Source organism: Vanacampus margaritifer, chromosome 17 (genome assembly GCF_051991255.1).
Source record: "Vanacampus margaritifer isolate UIUO_Vmar chromosome 17, RoL_Vmar_1.0, whole genome shotgun sequence".
Classification (NCBI taxonomy): Eukaryota; Metazoa; Chordata; class Actinopteri; order Syngnathiformes; family Syngnathidae; genus Vanacampus; species Vanacampus margaritifer.
Window position 1 is genome coordinate 4,967,501 of NC_135448.1, and position 25,000 is coordinate 4,992,500.

The 25,000-nt window shown below is 37.3% G+C and overlaps 3 protein-coding genes across 6 annotated transcripts in view; all 3 read left to right on the top strand.

The window, feature by feature from the left end:
* The window catches only part of polr1h (RNA polymerase I subunit H), a 2,543-nt gene extending 1,339 nt beyond the window's left edge, over positions 1 to 1,204 (top strand). For 2 of the 3 annotated variants that reach the window (XM_077548823.1, XM_077548822.1), the window contains exons 3-5: positions 702 to 805; positions 897 to 1,002; positions 1,071 to 1,204. In XM_077548823.1, the coding sequence (XP_077404949.1) occupies positions 702 to 805; positions 897 to 1,002; positions 1,071 to 1,183 (323 nt within the window). In that variant the 3' untranslated portion in view covers positions 1,184 to 1,204. Of the gene's footprint in view, positions 1 to 701; positions 806 to 896; positions 1,007 to 1,070 lie in introns of all 3 variants that reach the window. The other variant, XM_077548825.1, reaches the window with a different exon arrangement.
* A 2,860-nt stretch (positions 1,205 to 4,064) lies between these two features.
* On the top strand, positions 4,065 to 23,666 carry gtf2h4 (general transcription factor IIH, polypeptide 4). Of its 2 annotated transcripts, XM_077548243.1 has the most exons (14): positions 4,065 to 4,230; positions 4,385 to 4,509; positions 4,601 to 4,705; positions 5,633 to 5,764; positions 7,131 to 7,316; positions 10,352 to 10,460; positions 12,268 to 12,336; positions 12,448 to 12,531; positions 15,929 to 16,094; positions 16,311 to 16,441; positions 17,910 to 17,957; positions 18,052 to 18,130; positions 19,601 to 19,662; positions 21,754 to 23,666. In XM_077548243.1, the coding sequence occupies exons 2-14, from the start codon at positions 4,394 to 4,396 to the stop codon at positions 21,862 to 21,864; spliced, it is 1,398 nt and encodes a 465-aa protein (XP_077404369.1). In that variant the 5' UTR covers positions 4,065 to 4,230; positions 4,385 to 4,393; the 3' UTR covers positions 21,865 to 23,666. The 2 variants fall into 2 exon arrangements, with proteins under 2 accessions (XP_077404369.1, XP_077404370.1); XM_077548244.1 differs by lacking the exons at positions 12,268 to 12,336; positions 12,448 to 12,531.
* A 420-nt stretch (positions 23,667 to 24,086) lies between these two features.
* sh3bp5lb (SH3-binding domain protein 5-like, b) overlaps positions 24,087 to 25,000 on the top strand; it is a 33,599-nt gene continuing 32,685 nt past the window's right edge. The window contains exon 1 of the mRNA XM_077548241.1: positions 24,087 to 24,621. Within this exon, the coding sequence (XP_077404367.1) occupies positions 24,355 to 24,621 (267 nt within the window). The 5' untranslated portion in view covers positions 24,087 to 24,354. The remainder of the gene's footprint in view (positions 24,622 to 25,000) is intronic.

The window sequence follows — 25,000 nt, forward strand, 5'->3', positions numbered from 1 at the left end:
ATTATTTTGTTTGTTTTTGTGTTGGTGTTGCTTACGGTCTTCTCCATCAGGCGCACACACTTCTATAAGGGCTCTACAATGACTTATACTAGGGATGCACGATAATGCTATTTTCAACCAATACCAATAAACAAATAATTTAGAACGTGCCGATAATTGTTTGCAAAATTAACTTGAATACAAATATACTTTTTGAGTCCTACTATAAGTACAAATACATCGAAACATTGCGCAAAACACCATGAAGCTGAAAGAAAGTGACGCTTTTCTGTGCCACTCTTTTCTGTGTCGGGACACTCAGTGTATTGTTTAATTCGTTTGGCTGTGTGTCGGGGGTGGGGGGGGAGACAGAGTGAGCAGAGAGGTCATGGCCCTTATGGGAGAGGGAGTGAGAAAGTGAGCTAGAGAGCATGCGCGCTTGCTTCAAAATAGCGGCCAAAAGGTCCATAATTCAGGCCAACCAAGCGGGAAAATGCAGACCACTCCAAGTTAGTCTCTCTGGGTCTGGCTAGGTCTCTACCAAAAGCACTTTAATTGCTGCTTTTGAAACGAACTTGTAGGCTGAAATAAACCCCGCCTCCTGGCGGCCAACCAAGAACAATCCTGCTGGTTCCGCCTTCTCAGTCCGGGCCTGGCTGTAATGCTCCCATTTGACATTAATAACTCTTCTAAGTGTTGTGTATTTGTATTTTCCTGCCTAGAATTTTCAGGCAGAGAAATTCGCTCGACAGTCATCTTTAATCCAGTGGACAAGTCTTCTCTGCTTCTGGAGAGTAGTGATGACTCTGAAATGAAGGGTCCTGTGGTAAGATGGAATCCTCTGCTGCCTGACTCGCATAATTGGGGTCCTTTTGCCCGTTGTTCATCACGGTATTTGTGATGCGTCATCATTTCAGATCGACAGACGCTGCACTCGCTGCAATAAAGAGGGCATGATTTACCACACAAGGCAGATGAGATCTGCAGATGAAGGCCAGACCGTCTTCTTCACGTGTATACATTGCAGGTAAAAATATCTTAAATTAAGTTATGTGGTATTTGCTCACATGATCGTGATTGTCATGTTACAGGTATCAAGAGAAGGAAGACTCCTGAGCAGATTCTGCAACTGTGTTGCTCTAAATGTTTTCTACACAAGAGCTCATTCACCAAAAATGTAATATTTGATAGATGTTGTAAATGAATTAAACTCTGAAATTTCTGAGATGTGTTGATTGGTAAAGCCACAGCATCAAACACTTGCGGAGGCATTTTAAAGAAGAGAAAAGTTACCTCGAAATGGTGACAAGTCCAATAAAATATCACATAGGTTTTTCAAATGTATTGCTTAGATAACCAACCACTGTCTGTCGTGGAAAAAGCTGGCATTTGTTATCTAATAGACTTTTTGAAGCCAAGGTACCAACTTTCTTTTCGACACTACATTACAGAGACGGCGCTACCGGAGCTATACAACAATCCTTTAAACCTGTGTTTAAAAAAACAACAGCAACACAAAGAACAGATCGGTATCGGAATAAGTGCACTGTAAAAAAATAAAAATAAAATAGCCCCAAAAATCTTTAGTTAGCGTGTCTGCTTCAGTTCTCTGTATATAAAGTGCTGGCTGGTGGGATGGAAGATTTGCTCTTAACATAGCCAAGCATCTTATTTATTCAGATTATTCTGTATCAATATAGGAACGGAATACAAACCTAAGCCATCGTAAAAAAATACTACTAATAATAATACTACTAATAAAAATAATAATGTGATGTAATAGAAGTTGATCCCTCTTAAACAAAACCGAAATCTCTATGAACACTGACTTGTACCCATGATACTTTTTGGAAGTAAGAAAGTTTTTTAAAAACAAACAAAAAACTTAGGAGGTGTTTAAAAGTACTGAGTGCCGTTGTACGAACTTGATTTCTATAAAATGTGCTAATATTTCCCCCCAAATATTTTGATTACAATTTTCTTTTAATACAAACTAAAATGTTGTCCCCCAGAAACACACAAAACACAAAGGCATTAAAAATTACATACATTAAAAAACATCACCATTGCATTTGCTACCCAGACAATGTATTTTCTTTTTCCATAGAGGACATGAATGAGTCCCAAAGAGCCTCAAATCCTTCCGGTTTCCCCCTTACAATGTATGTCATGTCAACCTCTCCAGTCCAAGACCTATCAGCATTTCTTTTTTCCATATTTGAAGTAATGGTGATTCCACATTTTTCCAACAAAAGGCCTTGCATGAATAAGTCCAAAGTCGATCATTTTTATGTCATTAGATCTGCCAAAGTTCTTGGGGTATATTCCAAGAATACATATTTTCGTTGACAGTGGGATAAATATCCTGAGAATCTGACGGACAGTGTACCACATTCCCCCCAAATTCATGTATTCCTGGACATTCCCAAAGACAATGTATCAAAGTCCCCTTCTGATGGCACTTAACACAAGTATCAGGAATATTAGAGGAAAAAAATGGTTAAGTTTAACAGGCATTATGTAAACCTGCATTAGCCATTTATATTGAAGCAATTTCAATTTTGTGTTAATTGTATACTTTTGGGCTTTTAAACAAGCCATTTCTCAGTCATCCTTGGTTATATCTTCTCGTAAATCCGTTTTCCAAGCTTCTAATATATTCAAAGAAGATATAGTTGAATGCTCCACCAACATATGGTAAAATCTCTATATATGTTTATTTGTCCTCAAAATTATTTAGTGCAATATTCTCAATTGTGGATAAGGAGGGTATAGCCATCACCGCCCTATTTTTGATGTAATAAAGCTTCTAATCTGCAAATATATTTAAAAAAAAAATGCTTTTGGGGGATTTGATACTTCTTACGAAGTTCTACAAATGTAAGAAATTTGCCCTCAGAATAAAGGCCAAAAACTGATTGAATACCCTTGTCTGCCCATAATTTAAATCCTTTATCGAACTTGCCTGGCCTAAATTGTCAATTTTCCTAAATTGGAGTAAATTGTGACAGATTTATCATTTCGCCAATATATTTGTGAACCGTATACCAAACTAGTATTGTGTTTCTTACAAAAGGATTCTTTGTCTTTACTAAAGTCTTAAACTCCAATGAGTATAAATAATGCTTTATTGGTAGCTCCGAAACAGGCTTTTCTTCAATGTTCACCCAAGTTGGCATTGTATCTGTAGAAAAGTAAAACATCGCCAAGCTTAGCCGAACTTAAAGCCCACCTCTATCATATGGCAAATATAGTGGTCGGAGCCGAAGTCGTGCTTTCTTTTTATCCCAAATAAACAGTCTAAATATATTATCGAGTATGTTTTTATTTTTTTAACTTTTTTATTCTTCTTTTTTTTTTTCTTTTTTTTTTACAAAAATCATTTGGCAAGGGTAGGGGAAGTGCTTGGAAAAGATGTATAAACTTAGGTAGAATCGACATTTTAATTAAATTAATCCGTTCCATCAACGATATGGGCAAACTGGACCATCGATCCAACATCTCTTCACTGTGTCCACCAGAGGGTCATAGTTTAAGGAAACTATGCGACTTAGATCAGGTGTAATGGTAACACCAAGGTATTTAAATCTGTCTTGTGCATTAATAAAATGTGTTAATTTGAGGGTTAATCCTTTATTTTGATTTAAAAGTAGTAAAACTGATTTCGATTTGTTAATCCTATATCCAGAAAATTCACCAAATTTCTCACAAAGGCCAATCAAATTCGGAATGCTATTCTTCAGATTTGTGAGCAAAAAATAACATCGTCCGCATACAAAGATATGCGGTGCTTCACATGAATTTGAATCCCCGATATATGCGTACTAGTTCTTGTCGCCATCGCCATTGGTTCAATTGCTAAAGTAAACAGAAGAGGAGATATTGGGCTAAAATGTATAAAATTCTACTCAACAATCGTGCATTTTCAGAACATTCAAAATTAAAATCAATTAAAAAACAAACGTTTGTCAGTTCAAGTGCAGTCACTAAATCTGTCTATAAATGGTAGTAGTGCATTCTGCAAGTGCAACGATCAAAGGTTCACGTTAGAGAAGAAGAATACCAACCAATAAGAGCGCACAAAGAATGTCACATGACCCGGTAGCGGTAGTGTTGTTTCCAAACAACAGTACACGATCCAAATGGCCGTCAGATAAAGCAAACAACAAGCCGGATGACAACAATGCGGCTTTTGTGCACTATTTCGTCATGTTAAGTTGAAGAGATTGTGAAAAACAGACAAGTTTTTGGGTAAATAAAGCTTAAGTGTCATTTTGTTACCGTAGCGATTGCAGACATTGGTTCCGTCGAGCTACTACAGCTAATAATTGTAACTTTTCATGCATTTATTTGGTGCACCGTGTAGATATTTTATGTGCCTTTTAATACAAGTTATTATTATTAGTTTTAGAAAATGAAGCTGCGAGTCCAGCTGCAGTGCAAGAATTTGCATGAATACCTCAGAGAGCTGAGCCCAGAGATTTTGGACCGATTATACAACCATCCAGCAACGTGTCTGGCTGTCTACAGGTAAAATGACTGTAATATTTATAACTCTTAAACGTTTTCGTTGACATTGTGATTTATTATATTAACATTATGATGTTGTTAAACTCCACAGGGAGCTTCCCCCTTTGGCCAAAAACTATGTGATGCGAATGCTGTTCCTGGACCAGCCTCTTCCACAGGCAGCAGTGGCATTATGGGTGAACAAAGAAAGCCAGAAGTGAGTTACTTATCTTTTAAGGCATTTGCAGTCATGCTTACAGCCAGGTTGGCAATTTCTATTGTATGTTTAAGTTCATCATGCACTCTGGTGTGCTATACACGTTTGGCTTCTGACCTGATGGGTAAGTATACACTTTCCTTGTACTGAAACCTCAAAAATTTTACCAAAGCAGGAACGGAGTAGACTATCAGTCCATATTGAATTGAAAGTACTGACATGGATAAGTTTACTTTAAACTCATGTTGTTCAGTGAAAATTTGACTGCAATAAGCGAGGGAGTAAGAACAGTAAGGAAGACAGTACCTTTTAACAAAACCGAAGCAGTATGTACCAAGCTTCTCCTCTGTTCATATCCTAATAATGCTTGCTGGACACGACAGCCGAGCGACTCAAAAATGTAACTTTAGTGGACCAGCAAGTGGTTGACCTTGATTTTGTCTGCCTAAAGAATCATCAATACCATTTTTGTTTTTAAGAGATGTTTTCTGGCAAAGTCTAAACTGACTTTCCTGTTTCTGAATGTTACCAGGGGTTTGCATTTTGTTGTCAAGAGTCTGTATTTACGTATACCTTCAGGAAGGCATCTCTAGATTGGTTTTGGGTATTGCACGCCTAGCCACCTGTTGTTTTCTTCACCAAGAAGTAACTCCAGACAATACAGATTTTGTGTTCATTTCATGGTACTTATTTGATATAAAACAAGATTTACAAAGGAATCTCTGCATGTTTTGTATATTAATATAAGGACGGCTATGGTGTCAGACCACGGGAAACTGAAGTGCATAAAATTTCAAATTAAAGTGCTTCCATGTTTAAGATCAAGTTTTCAGTGGGGGAAAAACAGTGGAGCCAATTTGTTGGAAAACTTTTTCCCCCCATTCTCTCCGGCCACTTAACCACCCCCATCACCTCTGCACCCCACAGGAATCATGATGAATGTGTCTCAGTGCTGGCAGGACTCCGCCTTTGGCACAGTCAGCAGCTACAGGGTGGTCTGCAGGGATATATCCTGAATCCAGTGTTCAAAGACAACTTGAGGATAGCGTTGCTCGGCGGGTACATCTGTTCTCTATTTCATCTCATGATTCCTCTTTTACTGTCTTTACTTTGCTGTTTTGTTAAAACTTTTTTTTGCATATCTGTAAAAAGAAATCCATCAAGATTTGTGTTGTTAAAAAAAAAAGCAAAATTCTAGTTTGATGCTTTCAGTTTGTTCACGCCAAGCCGTGGTCAGCCTCCATCTGTTTTTTTTCTCTTTTGAGTTATAAATAAAAGGTGAAACAACACCTGCACATGACGGCAAATGACTGAACACACATTGAAAGAGTTGCCCTCGGGAGTTTGATAATTTGGGAGAAACAGATCACTTGCTGAGGCTGTTTCCCTACGTTTTACTCTGTTAAAGATATTGATCCAGCAAATATTGACAATAATGACTGCAATAAATTTCGAATTTTTGCATTTTTGTTTGATTACCTATTCACATGCTGACAATAGGGACATGTTCAACCAAAGTGTGTTCTCTAATTGGCTTCACAGGTGTCGTCAAATTTGTAGTCTATTTTAACCCTATAAAGCCAAACGTATCATATTAAATACGAGACATTCTGAGCCCTATATTTCATGAGTATAATAATTTTTTTCACCATTAAAACCCTGACTTATATTATCTGACACATGCATTGCACGGATAATCTATTAGAGGGCAGTATCCCCCAGCTGATGACTTTTCCAGCGACCATACAAGATCGCCCCAATTAAGAAAGGAGAGACACCTATACTTATTAATAATAGGAAATGTTCTTTCTGATTTTTGGAAATAATAATATGTTTGATGTCTGTTTATTATTATATTTTTGATAGTTATAAATGTACAAATTTAAAGCAGTGTGGCCAGATGTATCAAATATGACTGACACAAATCAAAAGGTATATTTGGAAGTTGATTAAAAAAATGTTTCTTTGTTCAAAAGGACCAACAAATACTCTATTTACAAAGAATCAGAATGTTCTCATATATTTTATGGTTCAGGCTTTATAAGGTTGAAGGGTGACATAACAAGTAGTCACTGTGTTGTTTGGTAACATGGTGTGTATTACACTTAACATGGACCAGAGAAAGTGAAGGAGAGAATTGTCTCAGGAGATTAGAAAGGAAATCATAGACAAGTAATCTATAAGACCTTCTCCAAGCAGCTTGATGTTGCTGGGAAAACACATATTGCACATATTCAGAAATTTAAGATTCATGGGACAACCACCATGGATGTGGCCGCAGGAGAAAAACTGATGATACATTGAAGAGACGGATAATATTAATGGTACCAAAAGAGACCAGAACAACCTCCAAACATATTAAAAAGGCTTTTTTTTTTTGAGCAACAAAAAAAAACCCATTATAGAAGTGTGTGTCATTGCACAGGGGTCAAGCATGGGCAGACGAAGGCAGCAGCCTTGGCCCCGACCGGCACGCTCGCGACATTGATAGTCTGGACCGTTATGCCATGGAGCGCTGGGAGGTGATCCTGCACTTCATGGTGGGTTCTCCCAGTGCAGCGGTCAGTCAGGATCTGGCTCAGCTGCTGATTCAAGCAGGCCTCATGAAAAGGTAGGTTAAGAGCTTTTTGACGTGGAAAATGACTGATTTTTCACCCAACCAGGAAATTACTGCTTTCCCAGGAGTGTGTGCTTGGAGTGACTGTTGTGAATATTTATGAAGCACATAATGTGTACTTGAAAAAAAAATCGAATACATGAAATGTGCACTGTTTGCGAGAATAACTGTTGTGTTGCTAAATCGTGCTTTTGAGTTTTTGCTGCCTCGCTCATGAGCAAACTTCAAATCTGCAGTGAGGTTTAAGCCTGTTACTTTCTGGCCTTTCAGGCTCTTTGAGATTGAATCACTGCTACCTCAATTATTACAATATTACACAAATCAGTCTGACAAGTGCACTGAAACTTCTTTAATACTGTTTTCCAATACATTTAAAAATACAGTGCTGGTTAGCAGTTTAAGCTAGACACCCATCCAACCTCTCTCAATTGGCGGCATTTTGTAAGGAAGAGTGGCAAATATCCCCTAAAGTAGATGTGAAAGACTAATAAGTCACTAAAGAAAGTGTTTGGATGAAGTTCTCATTGCAAAAGGAGGTGCAATGTCCGATTAAGTGAGAGGTTCACATACTTTTGCCCCCATGAAATCTGAGTTTTTCTTAAATCAACAACTTTTGTTCAAGAATGAATGACATTATTATCATTATTTTTGTTCAATTCCATTATTCTATACAGCATTGTAGATTTGGGTATGACTAAACATTTAATATGGTTATTTTAATATTTTATACAAAAAGTCTGACAATGCCTGCAGGGTTCACAAATTTTTGAGCAGCACTGTATGACCCATATCAGTTTTAATAAGCAAGCAGATAAAGCACCCACAATCAAATCAAATCTAACTTTTATTTATATAGCAACTCAAAAGGCTGTGTAATTTAAACACCAATAGTACAACATAAAAAGGAAACCCACCCCTCCTACAACTTAAGAAGTATGTAAAAACACATGGCGCGGCACAGAGAAACCATGTGAGGAAAAGCGCACTAATGGGTGTCAGAGTACTTCCAGCACAGTATTTAGAATCCATATTTCCAGGACATACTATATTTTAGTAGCTATGCTCCCAAATGTGCCCCCCTCCCCTAAAAATATCCTAACATTCATTTAATGTATTGTACGTTACAATGTTGTACTGAATAGCACCAATAAAGATTAGCAAAGCTAAATTTGTAATGTAAAATAATCACATTTTCAAATAATTCAGCCACAGGTAAGCCTAGTCATCAAATATTGGTTCTGTATGTAGTGACGCGAAAATGAAGCCTCATGAACCAACTGTGGTATTTTTTACTCCTCTAGATGGTGCTCTTGGTTTAAAGATAAAGGCGAGGGAAATGGTGATTCATTAAATTTCCACAGCATCTTGATATATGCCACTTTTTCATAATGTGGCTTTTTGAAGTATCCATTAACTAGTGCAAAGTTTTTTTTTTTTTTTTTTACCTAACCTTTCAGATATGGACCTGTATGCAATTATGTTAAAATCCAAAACGGGAAAAAGCTGTGACAGACTGGCAGATCAAATACTGTATCCCCCTTATTTCTAGTACCAGGGGTCACCAACTTGGTGCCCGCAGCAACCTGGTAGCCCGCAAGGACCGCCTGAGTAGCCTGTGGGCCTGTTCCAAAAATTGCACACCAGTGATAAGACATTGTAATTTTCTGGGAATGTTGTAGAAGTGATCATTTGAAAATGTAAATAAACACAGGCAGAAATGATTATTATAGAGTAAGTAAGTATTGCATATTGACATTTATGTTTTCTAATTATTCAGGGTATTGGTGGGGCTTTAAAAGGTGTTAAATACAATGTCCAGGAACATTAACAATTTAAATACAGTTGATGTAAAAACATTGTTATTCATGCATTATTTGGCATACAATGTTTTGCAAAGGAGTCACTATAACACAATTTATCAATAATAAATGTGTTAAAAATATATATGCATTTGTGGGGACAGGTGACTAAAATGGCCTAGAGTCCACAGGTGTCTGTCCTTCATGTTCCAAATACCAATTGCTCTGAATTTGAAAAGAAAAATGTGCTGTTTCTGCCACCAATGTCCAACATTAAACACTAATGCCACCTAGTGGCAGAAAAAAATACCTCAACCCAAATCTATGACTCAATGTTTCACACTCCTATAACTGTTTAAAGTTAAAAAGTTAAAGTACCACTACTTGATTGTCACGTGTATATATTTTTAACTTCAAATAACTTAATGAATTACTTGCCTTAAAATGACTATATCAATGAACTAAAAGTTACAACCACATTTATTTGGTAACCATATTTTTTCACTTTTTTATATGAAATTTATATGAAAAATATTTTATTGTACATCTACAACAGATGTAAAATGTGTGATTAATGTTCGATGAAATGCGAGTTAACTACAGAAATCATGGTATGAATCATGATTAAATTGTAATCGACTGACAGCCCTCATATATAAACACTCCCTGAGCTTAAACCTTATTGTCGTGGAGTGGTTTGTGTCCCGCTGACCATATGAGCTAAGTTGTCTGGGTCTTAAAGCCCCTGTTAGGGTCCCCCATGGCAAACAGGTTCTAAGTGAGGGACCAGAAAAAGCACAGCTCGCATGACCTTGAGGATAAGTAAAATGAATGGACAACGCTTGTACTCACCCGGACGCGGGACACAGGGGCCCCAGTTTGGAGCCAGACCTGGAGGTGGGGCTCAAATGCATTACGCTTGGTCTCTTGTAACCTTAAAGGCGTATTTGTCCTGCAAAATGAGGATAAGTGGTATGGATAATGAATGAATGTATGTTATGATTCATTTAGTGTATAATTGTGGATTTAGAATGTCTTCTGGGGCGCAAGAGCTAGCATAAATGGCTGAAGCAATAGCAAAAACCATGACCAGAAATTAGAATATGACTCAAATGATGTATGAAGAACCGTTGAAAACGCAGAGATGAAAATCAAGATAAAATCAATAAATCTGAAGATCAATTGTTTAACAGTAAATGTTTTAATCGTGTCACCTTCTATGTTTGAAAGTGAGGCAGGAGAGGCTCCCTGCATCACCTCTGCTGGCTTCCAGTTCCTTCTACTGGACACAGCCTCTCAGTTGTGGTATTTCACCCTGCAGTACCTCAAATCTGCTCAGGTACTCATCCAACGTCCATGCTGATCTTTACTACTTTAGAATTTAGATGAGCTATGTACCACTGTGTCTGGAAAGCCTGTCATTTCTCTGATTAGCACACACTCAGGTGGAGTGGGCACCACAGTAATATGAGAGTCTACAAGACCTGGCTGATATAAATTACTTCTAATGATCACTTGTAAAACGGGCTGCCTGGCACTCGCATCCTACAATAGCAGGTGAAAGAATTTAATATGAATAAGCAGGCATTTCCCAGCCAAGTTAAAAAAGAAAAAGGCTTAAGTGTGAAACTTTGACTCGTTGGCAGACCCAATCAGACACAATTGACTATTGCTTGAGAAGGGTAATTTCAATATAATCACATTCCACTTTCAAAAAAGGCAGAAAATAAATGTATAGGAACAAGGCGCAAAGCTTTAAATTTCAAATTAATGCTTACACGATGCAATGCAATGCTGTCATTATAATCAGAGTTGATTTGTATGTAGGAAGCTGAAGCTGTTCTTTCACTAGCCAACTTGGCTGTTAGTTGCCTAACAACCACATCCAAAGCTGCCACTGAGTAGTTTCTCGTTTTGAACTGGTATATTTTAATCTTTTCAACCTGTGCGGAGTTGATTCCAACTATCACTTTAAAGGGTAAGTTAACCCAATTTTTGAAATGACAATAATATGTTCTATGAAGCCCCACTAGTCTAAATATGGTATTCTGATGAACTCATTCACTCCCAGCCATTTTCATCGAAGCAACCCCTTTCGCTCCCGACTGTTTTACTGGATTTTCACTGATTTCCACTGAATATTCTGTTCTAGTGCTATAAAATCATGGAACCTACCAAAATAATCTTTTCTTTCATCAGAAAAAAAGTAAATTTGTATCTGTTTCCGTTTTGCAGCAATTAGCATTAGAATATAGCTAAGTTTTATCATTATTCACATTCCTTGTGAAAACACTGGCAAGAAGAGCTTGTTGCAACATCTCATACTCTGCTGCCACCTGCTGGCTGTTTTTTATTATAACTACTATTGATTTAAGCGATCTTTTCATGTCAGAAGCTGTATCAAAGCCTTCTTTATGCTCTAGCATAAAAAAACAAAAACGTATGAATACATTTTTGGGAGTGAAGGCCAAAGTATTAAAGAGAACATATTTATAAGTTTTTGGTTTTGAATGATTTAATATTGCGTTAGTGGAACATGAGTTAAGCAGCAAAATCCACTCGTTTTTATCCATCTCGGGGGGGGGGGGGGGGGGTCATTTTGCCACTTGCAACCAATCACAGTTTTCAGAAAACAGGTGATGTGAATGGCCATTGCCTGAGCCCTGAGCAACATTGATGTCATCTTCAGTGGACAGCAAGTGGCAAAATGGCCACCACCTGAGATGGATAAAAACAGCCGGGTTTTGCTTCATAACGCATATTTCATAAATGTAATATTAAGCAGAATGTCATGTTTAGACTAATGAGGTCACACATAACATATTATTGTAAAAAAATGTTTACGGTTGACTTCCACTCTAAAATGGGTGTGATTACTATATGCTTGAAGTGTGATCATACCTGGTTACCTGAGACATGATTTAAAAATTGCTTTGTGTGATATTTGCAGCACTGAAGTCATTTGTCCTTGGCAAAATTATATTGCAAATAATGGGATATGTTTTTTTGGCTATGCAAAACTAAATTACATATATCTGCAGCATATATTCACACTAGCTGTTAAATGTTAAAAGAGTTTGCCATACAGACGTGGCTGTTTTCATGATTTAAAATGTATGATTTCATGTATTGTTTTTTTCTTACAGTCAAGAGGGATGGGCCTGGTGGAGATTTTGTCATTTTTGTTCCAGCTCAGTTTCTCAACATTGGGCAGAGTGAGTGCACAGTAATTAACCCGTGTGTGTGCGTGTGCTGAAATTTATGTTGCCAGTTTCCTGCTTGGTTTTACTTTTTTGTTATTGAGGATGTGTTTTTGTTGGCCTCAGGATTACTCAGTGGAGGGCATGAGTGAGTCATTACTCACATTTCTGCAGCACCTTCGGGAGTTTGGACTGGTCTTCCAAAGGAAGGTAGGCACTGAGAGGGAGAGGAAAGGTTTTGTTACACTCCCTTCAAGTACTATTTCCTTAGATGAGAAGCGACATGATGACCCACACGGGGAATCCGATTTATTGCTGCAGTAAAACAGCACCAGCTTTCATCAAGTCTGCCTGCTTCACTTCTGGAATGTAAAATCCTAATTCGTGACGGAAGAAAAATGTGTATGTATATCTTTATGTAATTGTTGGGAAACAAATATGGAAATGTTTTGCTGTTGTGCAAGCAATTTCTTCACCAGAATTTGAGTGATTTAAATAATCAACATAAATATCGACTCTTTGGATTATATATATTTTGAACTCCACTTTGACTTTACCACTTTAACTCATTCAAATCCAAAAATATAAAAATATGTTTTTAATACTTTGTGCTGCACTCCCAATTTTTGTTTTTTATGCTAGCATACAGAAGGCTTTGATGCTGTCTCTGACCTGAAGAGGTCGTTTAAAGCAGTGGTTCTCAACCGCGGTCCTCGAGTACCCTTATCCAGCCTGTTTTCCATGTCTCCCCAGCCAACACAGCTGAGGATCGTTATCAGGCTTTATGCAGAGCTTGAAACACGTGTGTTGCTTGTGGGAGACATGGAAAACAGGCTGGATAGGGGTACTCGAGGATCGGGACTGAGAACCAGTGGCTTAAAGCAATGGTAGTTATTACAGCCATCAGGTGTCATCAGAGTATAGGAGACCAACTAGGGCCATGTTGCAACAAGCTCTTTTTGCCAGTGTTTTCCCAAGGAATGTGAATAATGAACATATTGAGACAAATAAAATTATTTGAAACTATAATTATGCAAGTTCCTTTTGGATGAAAGAAATTTTATTAAAATAGTTATTTTAAAATTTAAAAAAGGTGCAAATGTATAAATTTAAACAACTAAAAAATTTAGTATTAACTCATTTGCTCCCAAAAACGTATAAATTAGTTTTATTTTAAATAGTGCCATAGTCCCAAAAACATGTTTTTTTGTTTTTCTTTGTGCTAGAGTATATAGAAGGCTTTGATGCAGCCTCTGACCTGAAGAGGTTGTTTATAGCAATGGTAGTTATTTAAAAAAAAAACGGCCAGTAGGTGGCAGCAGAGTATAAGAGCTCAGCCAGGGCCAGGTTGCAACAAGCTTTTTTCCTAGTGTTTTCAACAGGTTTGTGAATAATGATGAAACTTTGCTATATTCTAATGCTAATTTCTGCAAAACGGAAACAGATACAAATATACTTTTGCTGTCCCTGATGAAAAAACATATTCAAATTTTTCTGTTGGTAAGCGGTTAAGGAAATGGATGGAAGGTTCCATGTTTTTATAGCAATAGAACACAATACTCTGGGGACCTTGCAAAATCAGTCAAAATCTAGTACAACAGCCTGGAGCGTAGGGGGTTGCTTCAGTGAAAATGGCTAGTAGTGAATGAGTTAATTTGGTAAATAAATTAGAAAGTGTGGTTAAATATGAAATACCTAAAGAGTTTACCTAACATTTCGGATTACATTCAACAACCAATTACTAATCATAATTGGGTAAAATATACTCACAACTTCTTAGTACACTACTACTCAAAATTATTGTTGGACGTAACGTAAACAACAACAAATTATCACTAATAAAGGAAAATGAAATGATTTTGTCATAAACAAATTAGTTCAATGAGTCTTCATAAGTGACAAACCTCACGTACCCAAAAATGTGCATTAAATACGTGCCTAAATTAAAATACGTACAAAAATTCTTAGTATGAGTATTTATTTATTTTTCTTAGTACGAGTATTTAATGTACGCTTACGTACATAACGTAACGCGGTCACTCCTCTGACTTTGTTATAGGAAGAAGCTCCTTTTGTATCATTGCTAAGTGTTGTACATGGCTGAGAAGTCATTGTTTGTGAGAGCTAGAAAATGCGAATCATTCCTCCTCTGGGTGGAAGACTTCTGCTTACCAATGACGTCACGCTGCAGCGTGCGCATGTTGCGGTGGCAGTTGGGTATATTTTACTACATTTTTCTCTGTATGTTTTATTCAGTTTTTATCGGTAACACTTTTTACTCTTACGTAAAAGATAGTGTAAGTTAAATTTACCCTGTATTTGATCATTCATTTGCTCTCTAAAGTAATCAGGTAATTTTTTGATGATTTATATTTACCTCTCCACTAGGGATGCACCAAAATTAAATTTTTGGGCCGAAACCGAAAATGAGAAATGCTTGGCCGAAAACCGAAATGCCCCAAAAAATTCTAATTTTTTATTATCATTGCATTTATTATAATTAATTACAATTATTGTATATTATTATATATATTACATATATATATGTATATATATTATAATATTATTATAAAATATTTAGGCCTATTTAGCACGTGGCATTTTAACAAAGCACAATAAAAATTTAAACTTGTCCACACCACAGACATCAGAGACATGTTGGCGAATGGTACATTAAACACCAAACGCGGGGTGACCAATTGAGCATTTTCTGGCGGTACAATTGCACTTTATAGTCAATGTACAGTACTTTGCACCGGCGGGCACGGATGCGTGCGGTGCAGTGCGGATGACGCATGTGTAGGCTAAAATCGGCACATTCACATATTCACCAACGTTTAAAAATAGTAGTCATCCGGAGATAGTGATACGTGTTTACTTGTTTAAAACTGTTGATAGCAATACTGCTAACATCAGCTAAAGTATTTAGCATGGCCACCAGAATGCAAGTGAAAAAGTGGAAGCGCTCGAGGGGCTAAAGAGAAAAGGAAGGCGCTGCAGGAGAAAGAGTGGTTCACCTGTAGTGCAGTACTCTGCGGCGCTCTCTTTTTCGACATATTTACCAAGCGACCCTCTCTTTCTCCGGTGTGCACAATGAAGCTGCCGGTACTCACAAACGCCAAGGCGCGGAGACTCACTCCCGTGTTTGGTGTTTAATTCAGACACTTGCTTGTAGCGTTTTTTTTTTGCTTGTGTCGCCGCAACATCCTCTTTTGGCTCGAATTTTATTTCGTCCGAATGCCAAAAATGCATATTTTTGCCATTTTCGGCCGAACATTTTCGGTGCATCACTACTCTCCACAAATTTGTTTTTTATAGTGCATGTTTACCCAGGCAAACGGCATTATTATTATTAATAATTGATTTTGTACACTCTGCCACTGAATATACTGTGTGACCCTTAAGTCTGCTGGTTAATATTAAAACAGTAACAGTTGTGGCGGCAACCACATAAACAAAGACACTGTAAAGCCCAAGCATTATTTTTGCACTAGTTAAACAAACTTTAATTTTTTACTGTGTAAGTTGGATATGGTTTGTGTGACTTTACCAAATACAATATCAAAGTAATGTATGCATTATTTCTTTATTTTTGTCCCGTTTCCAGAGGAAGTCAAGGCGGTACTATCCTACCAGACTGGCCATCAGTCTGGCTGCTGGAGTTACAAGCAGCTCTTCTTCCCTGTCCTCTTCCAACTTTGCCTCTACTCCTGGTACTGGGGATGCAGGCTTCATTGTGGTCGAAACAAATTATCGCATCTACGCCTACACAAGTATGTCAAGAATATAATTTAACTCTGCTACATTGTATTATCAGATGGGAGCATGATTAGGAAATACTGGCAAAGAAATGTTTTGGATGGTTCTGTGCTTCTTCCAAAATACATCTGCAAGCATTTGGACTGTATTCACTTGATGTCATCATTTTACTTATTTTATAGCAGATGAAATTAATAACTTATTTGCATCGACTGTGTGTTCCCCCCCAGACTCAGAGCTCCAGGTTTCACTGGTCGCGCTTTTCAGTGAAATGTTGTATCGTTTCCCTAATGTGGTGGTGGCTCAGGTCACAAGAGAGTCGGTGCAACAGGCCATCGCTAATGGCATCACTGCACAACAGGTATACCCAAACGCTACTTAAAAAGAGGGAACATATTATACAGCATTATATACGATGCTGAGAGGCATTAAATTATTATATTATTTTACATATGCTTTGTGAAGGAGTCACTATTACATGATTTAGCAATAGTACAACAACAACAACACATTTAATTTGTAATACACTTTACATTTCAAAAATTTTAATTTGCCAATAAATAAAAATGGCCTGGAGTCCACAAGGTGCTTCATTTTCCAAATATTAATTGCTCTGAATTTGAGGAGAAAAATTTCGTCACCAACGTCCAACATTAATTATTTTATATATATATATATATATATATATATATATATATATATTATTATCATTATTTCTTCAGCCGTTCTTTGCAGTTGAGAGGCTGCATCAAAGCCTTCTGTATACTCAAGCATACCCCCCCCCCAAAAAAAAACGTATAAATGCGTCTTTGGGACACTTCTAATTTTTTAATAGAACATATTTATATGTTTTTGGGAGCAAATGAGTTAAACACTAATGCTACCTAGTGGCAGAAAATTGCTTCACACTCCTTTCAACCATAACTGTTAACTGTAACTTTATGAATTACTTACTATAAATTACTGTATCAATGAACTAAAAGATAAACCACGTTTGTGTTTGGTAACCATATTTGTTCACTTCTCTTTTAACTCCTCATGTAAATACGTTTTTTTAATACTTTGTCCTTCACTCCCAAAAACGTATTTATAAGTATTTTTAAAATGTTTTTTTATGCAAGAGTATATAAGAGAGCTTTGATGCAGCTTCTGACATGAAGAGGCGGCTTAAAGCAATGGCAGCGAGTATAAGAGATCAACCAGGACCATGTTGCAATAAGCTCTTTTTGACAGTTTTCAACAGGAAAGTGAATAATGATGAAACTTGGCTATATTCTATTAATTGCTGCAAAACGGATTAAAAAAAATGTTTCTTGCTGAAAGAAGAGACAATTTTTCTTTTGGGAGGTTCCATGTTTTTATAGCAATAGAACAGAATATTCTGTAGACCTTGCAAAATCAGTCAAACTTCAGTAAAACAGCTTCAGTGAAAATGGCTGAGAGTGAATGAGTTAATTAACAAGAGTATGAAAAACTAAAAGATATTTTTTTGTACATTGAGGCTACGTTTATATGAGGACGATCTGACGCAAAAGTGTGTCTCATCTCCACTCTTTTGCGTTTAGACGAGCGTTTTTCAGAGAAAATATGCGTGCATACGGTGACACAGGTGTGCGTGTGGAATTCTATTGTGTATGCATGCCAGGCGGCTAGGTGATGCCTTAATGTCCATCCGTGCATGTGTGTATATATGCAGTACGGTGTGGGAGTTTAAATTGTTCTAAATTGCATTAAAAGATCTAATTAAAAAGCATTAAATTAGATTTGATGATCCCTGCTATGTGAAACCGATTATTCAATATTAAAATCGCCTTACTTTAATTTTGCAGATCATCCACTTTCTGAGAACCAGAGCACATCCTATCATGTTGATGCAGGTGATGATTTGTTTGATGCAGAAAAAAGTATTTGTCCATATGCAGTCTAAACATTGTGGGCTGTCTTCACCGGACATGTATCTCTGTGCTCCAGACACCAGTGCTTCCTCCAACCATAACAGATCAGATCCGACTTTGGGAGCTCGAGCGAGATCGACTACAATTCACTGAGGGTGAGCGGATTTACTGATCTTGGGCATGCGTGTGTGTGCAACTGTGAATGCATCAGGAAAATTTATGGTCTTGCAGACAGTGATGTCAATGCCAGCGACAAAAAAGATAAGTTCTATTACATTTTACTGAATTCTTCAAATATTGTTTGGAGACCATTATTCTGTTCAACTACTAAATCCACATTAGATGTTTTTTTCTTAACACACATGCCGAGAAGTTAGATGTTTGTTTGGTTGTACAGTAGTTGATGATATTTAATGGTAATACTATATATTTTTCCCTATATTCTGCTGCTTATTTATATGGTATCCATAATGCTATCAAATGCTGTGACTACTATTAGTCTGTACGGAAGAGGATTAGTAACCTTGCTCTCGCAAGATGTATTCTCGCGGTATTTGTGAGCTCACAAACTCCCGAGAATCCATCTTGTACTGCTCCCATTGATTTCCACCGATATGAATCACTGTTGGTTCGGCCCAATCACAGAGCGACATTGTATTTGGGGGTGGGATATGCAGCTGTGACGAAATCAAAAAGCGGCTAAGCCGTGGGAAGAAACAAGCCAAACATGGTGACACCGGTGGATGAATACGTGGACGCTGCAATTAATTCTGTTCTTGGTGAATTAGTGTCTTGTACCTCTTGTATCAACATTGCAAAACGGACAACATAAACTCAACACCATGATATCAGCGAGTCACAACAGTCGCATGCTGGTGACGACATTTTCATCCTTTGCCGTAATTGGTCGAAACAAAAGTTAGATACACGTGAACACGATTCTGCTTCGTCCAATCAGCTTGAAGTCTTGTACAGCATGCCCCGCCTTTCCCGATAAGTCAACGTGGAGCAGTCCCAGACTGATATTGTGGAGAACTCTCTCTCGAGTGAAGCACAAATCAATCTGGCTATTGCCAGGCTAGAGGATTAGGGCCAGTGAAGAGAAAAAAAATAGGTTGGCATGATTCGGACTTTATTCTCCAAATTCTGACTTTAAACTGAGAATTCTGACTTTATTCTCAGAGTATAAAGTCAGAATTCTGACTGTATTCTGAGAAATCTGACTTTAAAGTGAGAATCCTGACTTTATTCTCAGAATTCTGACTTTCTGACTTCCACTCAATTCATAGCTCTACGTCACGAAGTCAGAATTCTCACTCTAAAGTCAGATTTCTGAGAATAAAGGGAGAATTGGTAAAGTGGTCATTTTAAAGTCAGAATTCTGAGAATAAAGTGAGAATCCTGCCAACCAAGAATTCTAACTTTATTCTCAGAATTCTGACTTTTAAGTGAGAATTCTGATTTCTCAGAATTCTGACTTTCTGACTTCCACCCACAATTCATAGCTCTAGAATTCTGAGAATACTTAACTTGAGATTGGCAAAAATTCTCTTAGCCAACAAATGTTCTTTTTAGTTTTGAGTTAATAGAGCTGTATTTTCTTTTAATCTCCTTGTCCCTTTCAGGAGTGCTGTACAACCAGTTTCTCTCCCAGGCTGACTTTGAGGTGCTGCGAGACAGAGCTCAGGTTGGATTTGGTTTGGTTGATGCTGTATCATTTATTTTAGTATAGAGAATTCTGGTTATTTCAGTCCTCCCACCATCTACTGTGGACATGTGCTTTACCTATTACTGCATATGATATCTTAAAGTAATTCAAAAATGACTCCAGCAGTATATAACCATATGATTTCTCCTTTTAATTAGCAAAAAGATATATGATAATATAATTGCAAAGTTATAATAAAATATAAATATATTATATTGCTATATCTTTATAATCAATGCACACTCATCGCTGGCGTCGGGCCAAAACCTTGTACCTCCAAAATTGTCACTTTTCAGGAGACCCCAAAATGACATGTTTTTTTCAACCATTAACATTGCATCATAAAAGAGAACAAGCCATTTTCAACAGTTTAGATTGGTTAATAATTTGTAAAAATGACACGTATGAACTGACAAAAAGTATAGATTTTTGAAAAAATATCAAATTTGCCAAATTGTGACATATGAGGTATTGGCCCGTCTCAAATATATAGGCAATTATTCGTATTTTAAAGACTTATACTTGTGGTGGGAATTTGTTACCACGTGATTGAGTAGATTTACTTTTTTGTTTTGGTTTTGTGTTTATATCTTAAAGTATTTTATTTTCCAAAGAGAAAAAATAGCAGCTCTGCAGGTGGCTCATTCATAATGCTCTGCATTCACAAACTAGAAAGTGCAGGTTCAGTTCCAGCCCTCACCATTTAAAAAAACAAAAACAATAAAACAGTCAATTGCGGGTGCAAGAAAGGTTGGTCTTAGAACATTGTTGTTATTTATTCATTTGTCAAATAAGACTTCAAGAGAGAGGCATACGTTAAAATAGTTTGAATGTATGGCATCTTTGAGTGTCATATACTGTAAGTATCTTGAGGCCAGGCCGAGTGTCATCTTTTTTGGGAAATGAATACATGGTCACCTTATTGAAAATTTAAATTCTACATATTAAATACAGTTGCAATACACTATTACATATATTAAATTATACATTCCTGAAACAAAAAACTGTTTATGCCTTAACTGCGCTTTTAAAGAAGGCTGTTTGGATTGAACTCTTTACCATAACCCATATCTGATTATCTTCTTTCTTTAGACATGCTTTAATTTTCCCCATGGTATTGTGGCGCTATCATTCTAATCACACTTTGTTTGTGTTAAGTAGCTTTAGGAAATCATCCCATGATCCTTTCCATCTCCCTGACCTTCCTAACTCAGTGCACCTCAATAACTGTTTAACATAATCATCAACTCCTAACACATAAGCGCCACTCTCTGTTCCCGTGTGTGGAATTTCCAGCTTGATGTATTACTACATTGCTGACCAAAGTTTTGCACACAATTTCACACAAAATTCTCTCCCATCAGCTTTGGGTTTTTCATACTGCTGTCACGTGTAGCGACACATTAAACAACTGGATGACCGATTTACTTGATTGCTTAATTTCATTGGTGGAATTTTTTTTCTATTTGTATACAAGTTTAAAAGGTTTTTTTCTTTTGTCCCCTTAAAACCCCCCCCAAAAAAATTCTCTAGAGCATCGCTGCCTTCTATCTTTCAGGTTCAGTCAACCTAGAACATTTAATAAACCGACAAGGACGGAAAACAAGAGACTTTGCTTGTGAGGAGAATGGACAGAGATGTCCACAGATTACAATCTTCTACCTGCTCTGAGGCACACTCTCCCGAGCCCTCTTTTTATTTTTTTTACAGGGCGTTCCCTAGTTACACAGCCGTTGCTGTTCTAAAAGGGAGGGGTCACACAGCAGCAACATTAAAACCATGGCGGATATGAGTCATTGCGCAGATAATAATACAGACGTATTTTTCTTCGGTGCTCCAACAACAAAATGTTTCAGTCCTTACTTGTGAAAAGGGCACAGTTCCTGTTCTGCAGCTGCAGGAGTAGGAGTCATGCTCTTCTTCATAGACAACTTCATGATTCAAACAAGGTTATACTGCTGAATAAATGCTTTGCAATACTATAAGAGTAAATATGGAATAACTTATGTACATTTATTCTAACACTATCCACTCAGGTGTCCCTGGTCTAATTGATTTGTTTTGCTGCAGGGTCTGGATTGCCTGGTGTGGCAAGATGTAGCTCACAGGGTGATGGTGGTGACACCACACGGCCACAGTGAGGTCAAGAGGTTTTGGAAACAACAGAAGTCTCACACATAACCAGGAGAAGAGGAAACAGGAAGGATGATATCCCACAATGAAGTCGGCATTTCTGATGTACTTCTACCTTTCATGATCAATTCTGCAAGTTGCTCTCAACTGTCGCTATGCTGTGACCCACTTTTGTGTAAACTAACCGTCATGAAAACATATTCTTAAAAAAATAATCCCTTGCTAACGTGAAGAATGCTATGCTTACATACGACGGCGTATTAGGGAATTTTTTTGTGTGTTCAATTAAAAAACAACTCGCAAAATTGTGGCATATTTGCGAGAAAAAAACTAACATTAATTTAAACTTTACCCATCATACACGGCAGCTAGAGCTACAACACTTCCTGATCCCCTATCAGCTGACTAACTTCAACCAATCAGAAGCCAGCAAAAGTATTGGCACAAGCGTCCGAGTAGTCCGCTATGTATATTTCTCATGAGTTTTTTTCTCGCAAATTTGCCACTTTATTAAGTCACAAATTTGCAACTTTAGAAAGAAGCAAATTTTCGAATTTTTTTATTGGAATATTGCCTCCCACCCTCTAAAAAAATATTTATACGTGGCCCTAATACGCCGTCGTACTTGCATGCTCAAAGTACCTTTCAGAACATATTAACTGAGGAGTACTGTCACATGATAAATGCATGTTCAAAAATGAAAATGGTTAAGTTAAATATCAAAATTGTAAAAAACTCAACTCAATTTTATCTGTAAGGCACTTTCAAACAACCATCACTTCATATGATAAATTTTCACTTTTATGGTACTGATCTTGTCTTTTCTCTGAAGTGGAACATTAATAATTTGTCTTTTTTTGGGGGGGAATAAGTCAAGGATCCAGACAAGTGCAATAGTTTGAACAGTGCAAATTATTATGCAACAAAAACACCAAGAGTTACACTTGCTGTCACTTACCCAGTATGTTCCATGTTGTAAAAGATGAGTACATGTACTGTATGTTACACCCCTATTAATAAAGTTTGACACATCTGTCAAGAACAATGGTTAGTTCAAAACATGTCAAACCTATCATACGTCTTAAATATTTTTACTGTTAGGGTGTTTACAATGGGGTTGTGTTCCAAGGCAGATGTGACCTGATTTTGTCTGGCAAGTCGTAGCACGCCGTAGTTTTATCACTAACTTATGCAAACGTATCAGCGAAGTAATAATTACATTAATTGTAAGCTATAAATATGCTAACACTAGGGGTGTGCCATAAATATTTTAATGATATTATTTGAGTTGCAGGTGATAGAGCTCTCTTTGGTTACAAAAAGTAAGTAAGATTTCAATGGCAGGATTAAAAACAACTGATAAGTAAAAAAATAAAAATAAAAAAAAGCATCACAGACAGATTTTTTTATTTTTTATTTATTTTGTATTTTTTTTTAACATATAATTAAATTCAGTAGATGGTCATAGTGCTGGAGCCTGTGAGTATACAGTAAGAAGAAAGCATCGGACACGAGAAGAGGCTTAAACTGTGGCAGGACAACATGCGGCTGAATCACCATGACAACGCTCTTGCATAGAATGCCTGAGCATCAGACACTTCCTGTCAGAGAGGAACATCATCATGCTGGAGCAACCTACCCACTCACTGTCTGACCTGGCTCAGAGAAAGCTGGGAAATTGCATTAGACTCCAGTCTAATGCAATGTACCTCATATACAGTACACTGTACATATTTATTGAGTATGCCCTTATACGGTGGCCATATATGACCGTATTTTTCTAGTATTTTATATTTTTGTTAGCGGTGTTTCCACATATTATGGATTAAATCTTAATATGTACAGTTGTACATCTCTTGTCTTCCTGTTATTTCTTAAAACAAAATTTAAATAATCACGTTGATGGCAAAAGAATAACAATTTCACTAAATTGGATATCTAGTACCTACATACACAATTTTATCTCTCACACTAGCCAAACATTTGTGGTGTGAAAATGGTTTATCAAATGCACAAATTGGCACATTTGCAACTTACAAAGTGAGATGTAAAGTATTAGGCTACTGAATCTGTAATGTTGCTACACGTCCAAAACTAAAGTACAATTATCCCTATATCGAGCCATCATTTATATAGACTAATGTACATTTTTATTTTGTCTTTGACATTGACACGTTTTAAGACGAATTTTACAGACAACCATCCCTCAAAACAGAATAATGATGATGATGAGCACCAGTTATGTGCAGTGCAATAGTAACAGTTGACAAGATAACACCGAAAGAAGGAAGAGTTGTGGGGAGTCATGTGCAAGTGCAACCATTCTGGGTACACCGTCACACGCGAAGCTTTTTGGGATGGGGCGCGTTTAGCTAGCGTTAGCTAGACGGCGAATTCTAATAACATGGACGCCTCAACGCAACATTTTAACGTGTGAACGCAAAGTTTCTTCACGAAAAGCCCGATGTAGGCTACGCACAAGACGCCTCGTTTCGTGGCGAGCTACGGTCCGAGCGGAAAAAGAGCGAAAGGCCGCAAATGGAGCCCGGGCCCTCGCGTGGAAGCCCGGCCGACGTGGGGTGCGCCAAACGCCCGGACTTGAGGGAGGAGACCCCGGGGGAAGAGGCTAAAAGCGGAGAAGGGAGCACCGTGGTGTTGAGGCGAAGAGGAGACGAAGCAGTCAAATGTAAGGATGCGAAATCTGAGCGTGGATGTGGTGGAGAAGCCGAGTACAAGCTGAAACCCGGTGACGAAGACGAGGAGGATGCTGGCAAATATGAAGAGGAGCTAGATCCAAGAATTCAGGTAGGATGCTCTCTCAAATTGGTAATTCCACCTGTCATCTCACTCCAACACAATCTATTTTTATATTATCCCATATTATTCGTTTCCAAAAGCCAAAATTGACTAAACGTATGCCTTTTGGCGAAGGCTTGGACTTGAAAGCAGAACAATTTACACTCCAAATGTCAGCTCAACTTACAGTATTCTGCTCATTTCAGTAAAAATAAACTGTTCACTGATTTCATAGTTTGGGAAAATAGCTACACAAATGTGGCTAATAATCACATTATTATTAATTTATTTTATTTTATTACCAAAATGTGTGCAGGTTAGGGTTGTGCAATTAATTATAATTCAATTATAATTTCAATTATTACACTCCACAATTACTAAATCATCT